The 16,512-nt window shown below is 40.6% G+C and overlaps 1 protein-coding gene across 2 annotated transcripts in view; it reads right to left on the bottom strand.

Moving 5' to 3' along the window:
* Window positions 1-8,891: 8,891 nt before the first annotated feature.
* Window positions 8,892-16,512, bottom strand: part of MND1 (meiotic nuclear divisions 1) — a 47,201-nt gene continuing 39,580 nt past the window's right edge. The window contains exons 7-8 of one of the 2 annotated variants that reach the window (XM_077815397.1): window positions 11,991-12,035; window positions 8,892-9,136 (exon numbers count right to left, since the gene is read on the bottom strand). In XM_077815397.1, coding sequence (XP_077671523.1) covers window positions 9,030-9,136; window positions 11,991-12,035 — 152 coding nt within the window. In that variant the 3' untranslated portion in view covers window positions 8,892-9,029. The remainder of the gene's footprint in view (window positions 9,137-11,990; window positions 12,036-16,512) is intronic. The other variant, XM_077815398.1, reaches the window with a different exon arrangement.

Below are 16,512 nucleotides of genomic sequence, written 5' to 3'. Positions count from 1 at the left end.
GTAAATATTCTTCACCTATTGTACCTGCTTTGACAAATCTCTCAAAACACAGAAGCTGAGTCATAGAATCATAGAATATCAGGGTTGGAAGGGACCTCAGGAGGTCATCTAGTCCAACCCCCTGCTCAAAGCAGGACCAACCCCCAACTAAATCATCCCAGCCAAGGCTTTGTCAAGCCTGACCTTAAAAACTTCTAAGGAAGGAGATTCCACCACCTCCCTAGGTAACGCATTCCAGTGTTTCAGCACCCCCCTAATGAAAAAGTTTTTCCTAATATTCAACCTAAACCTCCTCCACTGCAACTTGAGATAATTACTCCTCGTTCTGTCATCTGCTACCACTGAGAACAGTCTAGATCCATCCTCTTTGTAACCCCCTTTCAGGTAGCTGAAAGCAGCTATCAAATCCCCCCTCATTCTTCTCTTCCGCAGACTAAACAATCCCAGTTCCCTCAGCCTCTCCTCGTAAGTCATGTGTTCCAGTTCCCTAATCATTTTTGTTGCCCTCTGCTGGAGTCTTTCCAATTTCTCCACATCCTTCTTGTAGTGAATCATGTTGGCTATGTCTGTGGATTGCTCAAGCTGCAATACTAAACACTGACTTTTCTTAACTTGTTCTGTCAGCTGGTGCTAGACGTTTTCTGCACGGTCGTCAATGCATCAGCGGAAGGCATTATTCGGCGGGAGTATTGTCAGTGCTAGGACTGCTTGTTCCCCAATTATAGTTCTAGATGTCTATTGCTGCTGGAAGTAGTAGCGTCTCACCAATGGCGTGTGCTTGTTCGCATTTTGCAATTAGCATGGCCACAACATAAGTTGCATCTAAGGCTTTTTGAGAAACAGTTGCTTCTTTAGACATGCCTGGTTAATTTGCTTCTTTAAGTTTGTCTTGTTTCTGATTGAAAAAATGCAGCTCTTGTTTACAAATCCCAGGAGTTTGGTTTCCAAATGTCACAGTCATTTCCCTGGCCTCATTTACTAACATTTCCAAACAAGTGAAATTATGGCTGTGGACTTTCCACAGTAAAAACAAGACACAAAAACCCAAACATAATGTAACAGCCATCATATTGTCTACTGTTCTTCCTTTTCTGTTTATCTTTATGAAAATCATCATTTCTTCAGATGCACGTTGGCTACATGTAGGTTTAGCACTTGGTAAAACTCGTTTCATTAGAAAAATAAGACACCTGTGTCTCCCTCAGCCTTCATCCCCTATCTGCAAGTGCGACTGCTGCTGGCACTGGGAGCCTCTCTTTGCCGTCTGCTCTAAGAGGGGGTGTTCAGCAGAGACTTCCTGCTGAGGTAAACATTCAGCAGGTTTCAGAGTAGCAGCCGTGTTAGTCTGTATTCGCAAAAAGAAAAGGAGGACTTGTGGCACCTTAGAGACTAACCAATTTATTTGAGCATAAGCTTTCGGCTGTAGCTCATGAAAGCTCATGCTCAAATAAATTGGTTAGGCTCTAAGGTGCCACAAGTCCTCCTTTTCTTTTATTCAGCAGGAAGTCTCTCTGCTGAGGGCCCTGTGCAGAAGTAGAGGGCACAGAGAGGCTTCCAATCCTGGGCGCAGCAGCAGCAGGACAAGATGTCAATGATTTCTAAGCCTAGTTTAATAGTTTCTTAATTCGGAAAAAAAAAGTGAATATCAATTAAGTTTTGTCCCCAGACACTCAGAGCTCCCCTCTGAGCCCCTTGTGACTCCCAAGGGAGCCATGGCTCTCAATTCGGGACGCAGTGCCTCAGTAAACACAGATCTTTTGAGCCATCATTCATATGGCAGATAAATGCTCTTAATTATGGAATTAGGAATTATGCCAAACTACTGTGACACCACTTAGGTTTAGCAGTAGAGAACAGTTTTACATCAAATTGTGGCATTTCCCAAGTAAGGATATTACCTTTCAGATGAATTCATGAGCTATTTTTCTTACCTACTCTTTAATCTCTCATGTTTCAGAGTAGCAGCAGTGTTAGTCTGTATTCGCAAAAAGAGAAGGAGTACTTGTGGCACCTTAGAAACTAACAAATTTATTTGAGCGTAAGCTTTCGTAGCTACAACTCACTTCATCAGATGCATTCAGTGGAAAATACAGTGGGGAGATTTATATACACAGAAAACAAGAAACCATGGGTGTTACCATACACACTGTAACAAGAGTGATCACTTAAGGTGAGCTATTACCAGCAGGAGAGCGGGGGGGGACGGGACCTTTTGTAGTGATAATCAAGATGGGCCATTTCCAGCAGTTGACAAAAACGTCTGAGGAACAGTAGGGGTGGAGGAGGGGGAATAAACATGGGGAAATAGTTTTATTTTGTGTAATGACCCATCCGCTCCCAGTCTCTATTCAAGCCTAAGTTAATGGTATCCAGTTTGCAAATTAATTCCAATTCAGCAGTCTCTTGTTGGAGTCTGTTTTTAAAGTTTTTTTGTTGAAGAATTAAAACTTTTAGATCTGTAATCGAGTGACCAAAGAGATTGAAGTGTTCTCCAACTGGTTTTTTAATGTTAATTCTTGATGTCTGATTTGTGTCCATTTATTCTTTTACGAAAAGCCAGTTTGACTAAAGTACATGGCAAAGGGGCATTGATGGCACATGAGGGCATATATCACATTGGTAGATGTGCAGGTGAACGAGCCTCTGATAGTGTGGCTGATGTGATTAGGCCCTGTGATGGAGTCCCCTGAATAGATATGTGGACACAGTTGGCAACGGGCTTTGTTGCAAGGATAGGTTCCTGGGTTAGTGGTTCTGTTGTGTGGTGTGTGGTTGCTGGTGAGTATTTGCTTCAGGTTGGGGGGCTGTCTGTAAGCAAGGACTGGCCTGTCTCCCAAGATCTGTGAGAGTGATGGGTCGTCCTTCAGGATAGGTTGTAGATCCTTGATGATGCGTTGGAGAGCTTTTAGTTGGGGGCTGAAGGTGATAGCTCAGGGCGTTCTTTGTTAGGCCTGTCCTGTAGTAGGTGACTTCTGGGTACTCTTCTGGCTCTGTCAATCTGTTTCTTCACTTCAGCAGGTGGGTATTGTAGTTGTAAGAAAGCTTGACAGAGATCTTGTAGGTGTTTGTCTCTGTCTGAGGGGTTGGAGCAAATGCGGTTGTATCGTAGAGCTTGGCTGTAGACAATGGATCGTGTGGTGTGGTCTGGATGAAAGCTGGAGGCATGTAGGTAGGAATAGCAGTCAGTAGGTTTCCGGTATAGGGTGGTGTTTATGTGACCATCGCTTATTAGCACCATAGTGTCCAGGAAGTGGATCTCTTGTGTGGACTGGTCCAGGCTGAGGTTGATGGTGGGATGGAAATTGTTGAAATCATGGTGGAATTCCTCAAGGGCTTCTTTTCCATGGGTCCAGATGATGACGATGTCATCAATGTAGCACAAGTAGAGTAGGGGCATTAGGGGACAAGAGCTGAGGAAGCGTTGTTCTAAGTCAGCCATAAAAATGTTGGCGTACTGTGGGGCCATGCGGGTATCCTAGCAGTGCCGCTGATTTGAAGGTATACATTGTCCCCAAATGTGAAATAGTTATGGGTGAGGACAAAGTCACAAAGTTCAGCCACCAGGTTTGCCGTGACATTAATCGGGGTTACCGTTCCTGACAGCTTGTAGTCCATTTTTGTGTGGAATGTTGGTGTAGAGGGTTTCTACATCCATAGTGGCCAGGATGGTGTTTTCAGGATGGTGTTTTTGATCTCTCAGTGTCCCACAGCACAAGGCAAAATCCAAGAAAAAGGAGAATCACTCAAAGTCCTGTAGACACAAACGGTGTGTCATCACTTTGTTTTCGCATCATTTCATCATGATCAATAGCGTGACACTTATGGGCCTATATCCAAGCCTGGAGAGATCAATTGCAACTCCAGTCAAGTCAACTGTCCTTGCTTATACCAAGACTGAATTTGGCCCAACGTAATTAATAGGCAAAGTGTTACATACTAGTTATATTAATAATAAAATCTAATCTTTTAGATTTTGAGCTAATGAAGAGAAGTGTACCCCTCCCCCATTTTTAACTTTAATTAATCCCCAGATTAAGGCAACATTGTCAATTTAAAAATCTCACTTCTGTCTGAAAATTTCCCACCGATCTTGTTGCTTATCACACATAAAGTTACAATAACAAATACTTTTCCCAGTTTGTTTACTTTGTGCTTTTGACCACACTTGGATTCAAATTAATTTCAGGGTTTCATTGTAGTTGGTTTTGCCCAGTTTGTCCAAGTTTTCCAAACAGCAACAGGGAGAATTTTAAAAAAAAACCACACACACACACTCTCTCTCTCTCTATATATATATAAAAGACCAAACCAATTGGCAGAGACCTCAGGGGCAGATGTACAACTGGGTATTACATTGAACTCTTGTTTTATTTTCTTTTTAAATTGTGAGTTAACAGCATCTCTAAGTTACACAGGAAATACACACAGGTGTTATGTGAACTAGAATGCTTCAAGGAAACTGCAAATGGACATAACAGAAAATGCATTTTTGCTCATTATAGTGTTTTTTATAGATCCATTTTTCACTCATGTACAAGAACTCCTGTATTACTTAACTTCTCAAAGACTGATTGAGAACTTTGTTGCACCCCAATTTTAGCTACCAAAAATACCAGACTATTAAAAAAAATTAAAACACGTTTTCACAGAGTTAAAATGAAAAAAGGTCTTTAAATTAAAAATATAATACATTTCTAGCCAGAGCTTCTTTGTTATGGAAGATTTCAGCTTAAACATGATCGTATAGCTAATAAAATGGAAAACAAAATGAGAAATCTATATAAAGGTACTCAAAAGGCTGGTCTTCAAAGAATATTCAGACAGATGCCTCCATTTAACATTTTAAGCAAAAAGTGTTGATACAGTGACATATCACTGTGTCATATCACATAACATAATGAAAAAAACAAGCATGAGAGCCCAGACTATGAAAATGATGCCTGTCCCTAGGTTCAATTGTCAAGACACTTGCATGAGAGATCAGAGCCTCCCTCTAGGGAAATGACACACCAAGTCTGAAAATGACATGTTTGCAAGCTCCTCAGACTCTAGAGGGTATAAACTACTAATCCCTGAACGGAACTAACAGCTGACTTAGTCCCATTACGCTCCTTTGTGGGTAACCTGCTCAGAAACACATAGAAAAGGAACTGGTTGGAAAGATCATCCTTTGCGTCAAGTTGATCCTTCCTCAAAACAGAGTCCAATCAAAGTTTCAACTAGAGGGCCCCGTCACTGACGCCACGCTGTTTCAAGCGGTGCTGACATTTTCTCTGATTATGCTCAGAGTTCTGAGGAGACACCAGTAAGTTTTTGGCTCAGGTTGTGGCATAATAGAGCACTTGCATAACCTGCTGTAAGGCTCATTAATTTGTGTCTGGGAGACTTACCACTGACCTGGGAAACCAGTAAAAAGGTTTGTGCCTCTAGTCACTGTTTTGTGCTGCAGAAACAGGTGCAAATGTTAACTGTGCTCCCTATTTTCTATCAAAGGTGCAACTGGGATGTAAGGAACACCCAGTTATTGTTGCACTTGCCAGGAAGGAAGTATGAAGGGATGTCCAAAAAAATCAGTATCTACCCGTGGAATTTTAAACAACTGCACTAGGGCACAAGTGGACACCGAGCCTTTTGCACCTCACTTTGCACTGCATATCCCCATTAACCATCATGTTTGAAGGAGCAAATGGAGGGACCCCAGCTTCCACTGTTGCTTCACTGATGCACTGCACTGGGTTTATTACATGACAGTATGGGGTCATTCACAGCGCAGCTATATCAGGTACGATAAATGGCTATGGAAGAGAGAGAGAGAAAGGGGAGGAAGAAAAAAGGTGTCTTCTGCCCCCCCAAGGCTCAGGCCTCCTCCAGGATCAGGCTTGTCATAAGGCCTACGGGCTATGAGTGCGGTTCATGGAGTTAACAAATTACTCTTCATGTTGAGATTTAATTTAATTTTCAAACCAGCTACACTTCAGAGGAGGATTTGGATGAGCCAGACACAGAAGAGCTGTGCCCTAATCATGTCGCCACCACTCTGGGGACCCTGGCAACAGGAAGCTTTCAGAGTTCTGGGGGCTACCACATGGATCAGACAAGTCTGCCACCTCCAGCTGCATCAAGCATTTCTCCATGGTATCTTCAGGAAAGGGTTGTAATTCTCTCTGGGAAAGGCTGCAGCACCAAGAGAGTCTTTTGACATTGCAGTTTCTATATCTCCTGTATCAGTGACTGCATACATACATAGTCTCCTTCGGCCAGGGTATGTTCAGCCGGCAAGGTCACCTATAGGAGGAAAAAAGGTTCCAATCCAATTAATATGTATATCCTTGGCAACACTTATCACATCATTAGGGCCCTACGAAGTTCACAGCCATGAAAAACGCGTCACGGAACGTGAAATCTGGTCTTCCCCTGTAAAATCTGGTCTTTTGTGTGCTTTTATCCTATACTATACAGATTTCATGAGAGAGACTAGAGTTTCTCAAGTTGCAGGTCCTGACCCAAAAGGGAGTTGCGGGGGTAGGGAGGGTCTCACAAGGTTATTTTAGGGTGGGTCATGGCATTGCCACCCTTACTTCTGCGCTGACTTCAGAGCTGGCAGCCGGAGAGTGGTGGCCGTTGGCCAGGTGCCCAGCTCTGAAGGCAGCACCCTGCCAGCAGCTGGGCAGCCGGACAACAGACACCGCTCTCCAGCTGCCAGCTCTGAAGTCAGTGCAGAAGTAAGGGTGCCAATACCACACCATGCCATCCTTACTTCTGCACTGCTGCTGGCAATGGCTCTGCCTTCAAAGCTGGGCTCCTGGCCAGCAGCCACCGCTCTCCAGCTGCTCAGCTCTAAAGGCAGAGCCGCTGCCAGCAGCAGCGCAGAAGTAAGTATAGCAGTACCCCATCGCTCCCCCCCCGCCAGTAACTTTGCACCCTCCCCCACAACTCCTACTATTACAACAGGGTGAAATTTCAGATTTAAATAGATGAAATCATGAAATTTACAATTTTTAAAATCCTATGACCATGAAATTGACCAAAATGGACTGTGAATTTGGTAGGGCCCTACACATCATCTTAGACGAAATTGCCCAATACCCAGAAGCATGTCTTAAATCCTTCTGTTCTCAGACACTCTGGGCTGTTTGGGAGCATTGACTGGACAGATCGCTGGAGACTGGCTTCTGACCAAGTACCCAGATTAATGTCACTTTTCCAGTAGAACTCTTGCTAAAGTTAGCAATTTAACCAAGGTGGAGACAAAGAAGCCACGTTGGCCTAATTCTCACACTGTTTGCTTGTAGCAGGCAGAACCTAACTTCTGAAAACGTGGCTCATGATCTCTGTGGCAAACTCCCAATAATTCCCAAGAGTTAAATTGTGGTGCTGCCTATCAGGGTAGCAGTTCAAATCACAGATATCTTTCAGCATTCTGAAACTGAGATTCATATGTCTGGATAATCACCTGGCATGTTGCTCTACAAGACAGTAACAATGTGAAACACCATTTTGGGCTTGCTGAATCCTGCATATTGCCTTAGGGTGCAGGATGCCATTGCCAGGGGGGCTAGAAGTGGAAAATCATGAGGTCCTATCCCAGAAAGCTTTCCAGATGTCTCCCACACTCCCAGACGCTGATCAAACAAGACTTCTGAAGTGAGTTACTATAGAGACTTACCAATAACGCTTACCAATAATGCCCACACACATTCAAACAGAAAAAGAAGACGTGAAAGAGGAAAGGACACAGATGCTTCAGTTAACTGAAAGTTATCTTAACACCATGGACACTTGCTAAATGTAGTGAAGAAGATGTAGGTAAGGCCTGAATTTAGATCCATGTAGACAGAATCAAGAACAAACAGAAGTGCTAACAATGTATATGTCAGCCAAAGCAAAAATTGCTATGAGACTTGTAGTAAAAGCCATCAGAATGGCATATACAGAAACATATGGTTCATAAAGTTTACTTAGGTGTTGGCAAGGAGACTATTCTCACAGTACCCACAGGCAGCTACACAAAATAGAAATGAGGGGAATGATCATACAAAAATAGCTGTTTATATTTCCTTAAGCTTTCCACCCCAGCCTCTCATTCTTTTCTTTTGTATTTGATGCTGAGGTCTCTGAAAAAGCAATTCAGAAATTGGCTACTTCACTCACTCTCAGCGGGTTGTGTTGGCTCCTTAGGGGCATGTAAGCCATCCTCTACAACTGACGCTGCACCAAAATACTATCGTACACTTGACTCATGAGGGTAACCACCATGGAAACACATGATCTTACAATCTGGAGCACATCTGATGGTCTGGGATCAGTCCTTTTTTGTGGCCAAGCAATGATACATTCAGTGGTCTATCACCAAGCTCATGGGTCATTCGATATACCGCATGTGCTGCTTCCTCTCAGGTCTTTTCAACAGCTTGTGCCTGTTGCATTTCAGGAAGCAAGTCAGGTCCCCAATCTGTTTGTCTCAAGGACTATTCATTGTCCCTTTCCAGTTCCACCCTCCCTCCTACATTACTTCCCACAATCAGCCCCTAAACGTTGTCCACCTTCTCTACCTCCAGGATGATTAGTAGTTTTGGTCATTATTTCTTTGTCATCATCCAGATCAGTGGAAACCTCCTTCCTTCCAAGTCCTCCAATGTTATTCTCATTCCACAGACTCTTCAGCAGAATCAAACTGCTGAACATGCCTAGATAGGAATTCCTTGGAGATTTTGGCTCTCTCTTGGTTGGGTTCCTGCTGGTTCTTATGACAAGCAACCAGAAGCATGAAGACCAGGACCTTATGACAACTACCTTGCACAGCCTTCCCTAATACTTGGGCTGTCTCATCCTGGCACTGGGTGATTTAGAGTTCAGGAAGTAATGGGGGGGAAAAAACAAAACTGACAATGTATTGTTTACATTTTATTAATATTAATGAAAAGTGCAAATAATACAAGAGGGTGTTTGGTTTGGTTTTAAAAAGCAACACAGACAAATGTCAGCTGAGCAATATTAAATAAGATATGTATACTTGTGTCAGTAACACATTAATCAATATAGTCAAAGTCTTCTGGAATCCCAAAACTTTTGTCAATTCTGTTCTCTTCAAATCCAAATTTCCGTTTGGCCCAAGATTTTATTGCAAAGATATTATCTGTGAACAGAGTGAAGAAATGTTTCAGTTCACAAGCAGAATGGGGGCACTAGAGTCCTCACTACCGTAAACCCTTCACCACCTCTGGAAACATCTGAAAAAGCACAGAGCTGCAAAGTTTCTGAATATAATTTATTAGGTAGGGCTAAGAGAGGAAAGAAGAATCAAATGCTTGTTCTGTTTTTATGAATAACTGAGCACTGCTACAAATGCTAATGAGGCAAATAGGGTTGGTAAAAATATGTGCATAAAAATAAAAATTATGCTCAAAATGAGTTTTTAGTCACTATTATGTCCTTAACTATAAATTCTGTAGCTATTTTATTTTGTATAGTTAAAATATTACTTAGAAGATCAGAAAAAATTGGGCTTGTACAGTTATTTTGGGGGGGGCTTCTTCAAGGTTTATGAATAGAAACTGAAAAGGTGTACGCTTTCAAAAATATTCCTATCTGATTATTTTCACCCAAGAAATATTAGCAATATCAAATCTGTTCTTCCGTGATTATGCGGAGGACCTGCTGAACATCCTAAAGAATGTGCATTTTCTGTGAACTCTCACAGCTTAATTTGTTAATCATTGAAGCCAAATAGATGTAACAAAACCAAACTGAAGTGTTTCAAACAGTCCAATAAAGAGTCCTTTCTCCTCTCAATTATCCAAATGCCTCTGATGAAGTAATAATTTTACTTGATCTCCACTCATTTTAGGGCTGGTGTAGTCTAGCTTGTAACTGAGCCAGCTGTACTGCACTGGTGTAAAGGTAAAAAGTTCAGTATATCCACACTGAATCATGTTAACAACCTTCGCAAGTTTTGCCATGCACCTGCAATGTGCTGTTCTAAAAAGTTATAACTGCAGTGCCGTGAGGGTAGCTACTTCACAGTTCCCCATACAGCCTCCAGAAGCAGTGCATTCTGGGTGACTTTTCAAAAGGCCACCAGTACACTGTGGGGCACTGGGCAGAGGACTAGTCTAATTAGTGGTCTTTTGAAGTCACTGAATACATTCTCCCACTACTATTGAACAGTTGAATAAGGGCTAGTCTACACTGGCAACATTAAAGCACTGTCGCAGCAGCGCTTTAACGTGGCGGGTGTAGTCGCGGCTCAGCGCTGAGCGAGAGCTCTCCCAGCGCTGTAAAAAAACCACCTCCACGAGGGGCGCGGCTCCCAGCGCTGGGGCACTGTCTACACTGGCGCTTGAGAGTGCTGACACTTGCCGTGCTCAGGGGGGTGTTTTTTCACACCCCTGAGCGAGAAAGGTGCAGCGCTGTAAAGTGCCAGTGTAGACAAGCCCTAAGGTAGCTAACATGAACCTGAACATGATTTGCCCTGCTACATGTTGACTGCAAAGTCCTGCTCTGTTGTATCCTCTAGCTTGACAGAAGACAACTGTGAACATATACGATAAAATACTGTAACGTAGAATATGCATATATTGTCATAAAGTAGCAAAGGTGACATGTCCAAGGTTTTCGAGTTTTAAGTAAACTCCTGGAGTCAAAACTATGTAATTCTTTAGTACTTGTATTTTAACCATCAAAGAATGTGGTGCTAGTTCTCTGTAAGCTAGTTAATTGTAGAATTACTGATAAATCATAAGGTAATTTTAGAATTAGTGATAAATCTGCTCACTGCTAAAGTCATTATTTTACTTACAACAAAGACAGACATTTCTTCTCTTTTTGGGTTGCATAATATGGATTTAGCTTGAAAAAATTGGGAAAAATAAAAGTGCACTGAGAAATACTTAAGCTTTGGTAAGTCGTTTTATTTTGTATTAGATTGTTTTATCATAATTATTCAGTATCCTTTAATTTTATTATACATTACATCTTCGAGTAATATAAAAGTGATTATTTGATTGTTACGCTAACCTCTGTAATTGCACAATTGTTTAGGTTGGGGGAAGTTATCTATCAAGCTACTCTATGACTATGTATCTTTGAAGTAAAGTTTTTACCAACAGATATTTGATTATAAAATTGCTATTGAGCACAGATATGCTACAATATGGAACCAGGTTTACAGATTAGATAGCAAAGTACAATCTCTTAAACACCTCTTACAAACGGAAGTCTTAGTGACACTCAATACCCACACAGAAATTATCTTTAAAAATAAATACTTTTTCCTGTTTCACAACAGGGCAGTAACAACAACAATTCTGTTCAACGATAGGATATAAACAACAAGAAGAAATAATCATTAAAAGATCTTCTTTTTCTGTCCAATATGGAATACAATTTATCGCCTAAGTTTATAGATTTCATCTGTGACACTGAGCAAATGAACTACTTACTCTAAGCAAGAATAATTACTTTATCACTCCACATATATATGCACATCTACATGCACACCAGCGATAACAAAACCTCTATACAGCACTGTAAATTTTAAACATTCAAAAAATGTAAATTAAGATTAAATTAATAAAATAATCCATTATTTTCTATGCATCTTAAAAAGTATTCCAGTGCCAACCCCATCACAAACATTAAGGAACTCCTGTTATTGAAGTCTCCTTATATCAACTGTAGAAATTAGCTCCAGACTGAAATTTGGCAAACCAAGTTTCTACTAGGAGAGGAAGTCTGCTATGCATTTTGAAAAAAATTAGACTGGTAGGTTGTTAATTATATACGTGAAACACACACATCTATGCACCCATGACAGTACATTTCTAGGGGGGTTATTTCCCTGCACTTCCAGAATCAAGTCTCATTTTAGCTGAAAAATTACATATAATTTAAAAGCCCTATAAGTCACTGAGCAGAACTTTGAGTTGAGTTTCGCTACACTCAGGCGCCATAATTAGGAATGTTGTTGAACACTGTAAATGCATACCCACCAGTCCATCTGTTGGCTGCCTCCTTGGCAACTTTGTTTGCTTGACCTGAAAGAGAGAAAAACCATATACATACAAGGCACAGTCACATAATTTAACAAGTGCAAAACAGTGAGATGATGTTTATATTGACACAGTTCCTATGAACCCACTGACCATAATGAAGATATTCACCTGTGGCTTTCAAATATGTCTTTTTTAAGATTAACCTAGTTTTGGGGCATTGTTGAATAAAAAATCATTAACAAAGGACCATAAAAGATACATTCTTAAAAATACTTTTGACACTTCAGATGGTATTTTAAAAGAAAATAATTCTGGTTTAGCCCGCTTGGTGGCTCAGCAATAGTGCTCTGCACAGCTATGTGGGAGATCTGAATTAGGTCCATGGGCTGGAAGTGCTGCAGGGACAGCTGCCTATTCTCTGAGAGAGAATGCTTGGCATTACTCAGGAGCAATCTCTCTCGCCTGTAAATATTCTTATTTCTGTAGCATCACAGGTGTGCACGACTCTTTAGAGAAAAAGTACATAGCAACGGTAGTGGCCTGTGAGGTAAATCCAGTGTATCATGTGCCTTAGAAGAGGGAACCAGAAAGGTTCTCAGGACTTCAGAGATACCAAAGAACCCTTTGATGAGACACAGAAAGAACAACATTTCTGGATAACAAATGCAAAAATAAAGGTTAAAGTACTTTTCAAAAAAAACCCATCTCCACTGCAAGTGGCTTAAAAAGAGTTTCTATGACACAAACCAGTTTCTAAAAAAAGTTTATTAAATCTTCTTGTCCCCATTGGTGTAAAAGCTGTATCAGCCTGGGAACTTATTAGAATCATCATATTTCTCATACTTACATATACCTTGACCATTTCCAGTCAGCCTTGCTAGTGCTTGCATGATAATATTCATTTACAATGGTCAGCATGAAGTACAAAGTTTGTCTCTAGGGGTACTAAAAATGAATATGAGATAAAGTGTTCATCGTCATGGATTCTACTGTAGGCAAATGTTAATTATCTTGTAAAATAAACTTAGCACATGCTAAAGTTGGTGCTCATTATTTAACCTTACGTGCTGCAGTCAGTGATGTGAAGAATGATTAGATAATAGTAAAATGTAGTGGTGAAAGCTCTGAATTCTTTAAAGATGGTCTAAAAAGGGGAGGGGGGGATTGGACTTGTGCCCTTTTTGCTTCTTTATGATGTATGAAGGCAAAGAGAGTGTGTTTTTTATATTGGAAATTCAGGTCATATCTGTCCTGAGAGACTCTATACGCTTCTCTTCACTGGAATTTTCCACTGTTGCTTCCACTGGTTCAGCAGCTCCATCGATGGGAATGCTAGCACTGACAATGTACTGGCAGCATCAGCATTTTAAGCACCGTCTGGCCTAGCCCTGCTCAGAGCAGGTCTACAAAATAAGGGCTTGTGTAGTCTAGGATAAAATGTGCATTTTTAAAATGTGTTAGCTAAACCATTTTAGCTAGCATGTTTTAAACCCTAGTATAGCTAGGGAAAGTTGTATCTGAATCTAGGGCTTATCTATACTTGCTTGTGTGTGCTAAAAATATATACAACTTGCCCAGCCCACACTAGGATTTTAAAACATGTTAGCTAAAATATTTTGAAAGTGCACTTTTTCTCGTAGCCTAAACAAGAGCATATTGTATAGACCTGCTGTGAGCAGGGTTAGGCAATGTAGTACATAAAATGATGGTAGCCAATTACATTCTCAGCAAATAGAGGATAAATAGGTACTTATATATTAAATTACTGTTTATTCAATTCCAAGACAAAGTACATTCACCTGCAAAAATCAAACATGTGTCCAATTTCTTTTAAATATTAACATTCGATAGACATGCTTGGTTTGTCAAATATGTGCAGAGATTTTACTTATTTTAATAATATCACCAGAAGCGTATCATGGGTACTATAAAGATTCTCACTCTGTAATATGGTAACACCCTGTGAAATAAGAAGATTGATGATTATATTGCGGTTTTACTATATTAATATTTCTCTAAACAAAATCTCACTGTGGTAACAATTATTGTTTTATCTCTGATATTTACATGGCATGGATTTGTAAACCTTATAAAACTTCCTAAATAAATAGTTACCAAAAAAAAAAAAAAAAAAAGGAAGAAAGCTGGTAGCTGCCTGGAGCCTTGCCTTTGCTAGCACTCCCACTGGTGGAGCTGAAACATTGGTAGGCAGCATCTTCTGATCAGTGCTTAATTTGTAATGAAAGAGGTGCTGGAGCTCAAGCAATTTTTTTTACTTTTATAACTGATGTGGCAAACCCAGAGGTGCCGGGGCTATGATTGACATGCCTAGAGGTGCTAGGGCTCAGCCCTGGCACAAATTAAGCACTGCTTCAGATTGTAGAAGGAGAGAAATGACATCACAAGAGTTGGAAAGTGAAGGTTTAACAATTAAGATGGGAAAGGATTTTTAGCCACACTTTCTAACTTAGCTTGTTTTGCTAAAGCCTATTCAACTTCAATGAATGGTAACACTGTATAGAAAACTAATCTTTGTCAAAGACTAAACAGTTAAAATGTGTGAAATCACAATGTACATGCTCCAAGACATCCAGTAGGTCCCTCCATCAGAACTAGAGTTGACAATGACATTCTTGATATTTTTATGGTTAAAAAAAAAAACACGCAGATCTTTTTAAAAGCCACTTTCAGGCTCTCTTTAGACATAAAGCAGCAAAAAGGGACACAAGTCAATTTTTTGTTTAAAATCACTCATTATTCATCTCTAAAGGGTTACTGTAGCAACAATGACCCAATAATGTTCAAAGTGGTCCACAAAGGTAACACATCCAGGCCCAGCAATCTTACTAATAAATGCTGAAAACTCTCAGCATCCAGAACCTGCACATTGATTTTCTTCCTTCAAAGTTTTTAGGTGGCAAAGAAAGAATTGTACTGAATTCCCTTTCTTACCCTGACTACTTTATATTTCCAGGCCACCTTTAAGGCTTATCTTAACATTTTTATGTACAAAATAAGATCTCCAAAAACAGGAACCTCAAGATCTTGCCCATGAGAATAATGAAATCCCAAGTCTCCCAAGACAAAGTAGCTAAATTTACAAAACAAGTAGCAGCTGGTGACGGTGTGAGCTACCATACTAACTCAGTAAGGTTTCAGAGTAACAGCCGTGTTAGTCTGTATTCGCAAAAAGAAAAGGAGTACTTGTGGCACCTTAGAGACTAACCAATTTATTTGAGCATTAGCTTTCGTGAGCTACAGCTCACTTCATCGGATGCATACTGTGGAAAGTGTAGAAGATCTTTTTATATACACACAAAGCATGAAAAAATACCTCCTCCCACCCCACTCTCCTGCTGGTAATAGCTTATCTAAAGGGATCACTCTCCTTACAATGTGGTCACTTTAGGTAAGCTATTACCAGCAGGAGAGTGGGTTTGTGTGTGTGGGGGTGGGGGGGTGAGAAAACCTGGATTTGTGCTGGAAATGGCCCAACTTGATTATCATACACATTGTAAGGAGAGTGATCACTTTAGTAAGCTATTACCAGCAGGAGAGTGAGGTGGCAGGAGGTATTTTTTCATGCTTTGTGTGTATATAAAAAGATCTTCTACACTTTCCACAGTATGCATCCGATGAAGTGAGCTGTAGCTCACGAAAGCTTATGCTCAAATAAATTGGTTAGTTTCTAAGGTGCCACAAGTACTCCTTTTCTTTTAACTCAGTAAGCAGGTTTTATGGATTTCTTCACCGAAAGGATCAGAGATTGCAGAGAAAACTGGCAACCTTTCAAGGATATAGTTAACAATCTGCCTGCAGAACTGTTACCAGGTAATGCAAAATATAACTAACATCTTAAATATTTTTGGGGTAAAGTAACTTTTATATCTTGAAGTGTAATTCTGTTGTATGGAACAGCAGCAGCTGCAATTATTCTCACAGGCTAACAAGCACTGTTAGTTGCGGGCTTCCTAGTATTGCTCATGAAGGGAGGTCTCAGTAAATAAGAACCCTACAGTTACAGAAATGGAATTCACTCAGTCTCCCTTTGTATATAGTTACATTTAAATATCAAAATGGTAGCTATAGTAAGAATGTCTGTGAACCTTAATCTTCTATACTTCTTCCTACTGACAGAAACAATTTTGTATAGAACATTTTCTACTTCCCTGGGTCTAAGGCCTCGGCTGTTGAGAAATTCATTAAACATTTCCCTTACTCCTCCAAGCACAATAGGCCAGATTTTCCTCACACTAATTCTTGACCTCTCTTGGAGAAGCCTCTTTAGGCTATTCCTGGGAGCTCCGTGACATAAGAAGATGCCTATTAATGAAAATGTGCTCAAGTTCTGAGTTCATGTTTATTAGGAATGCCACTTCCAAGACCACTGGTCATAGGTGCATTGCAGAACTTACACACTTGGTATACAGGAGAGCACACTGCTAACTTGATTGCCTAGCAATTCCTGCTGACTCATCTATAGATCGACACTGACAGTGGCCTTGGACAAGGCTCTGCA

The sequence above is a fragment of the Eretmochelys imbricata genome, chromosome 4 (genome assembly GCF_965152235.1).
Source record: "Eretmochelys imbricata isolate rEreImb1 chromosome 4, rEreImb1.hap1, whole genome shotgun sequence".
NCBI classification, from domain to species: domain Eukaryota; kingdom Metazoa; phylum Chordata; order Testudines; family Cheloniidae; genus Eretmochelys; species Eretmochelys imbricata.
This window is presented reverse-complemented; position numbering and strand designations above follow the sequence as displayed.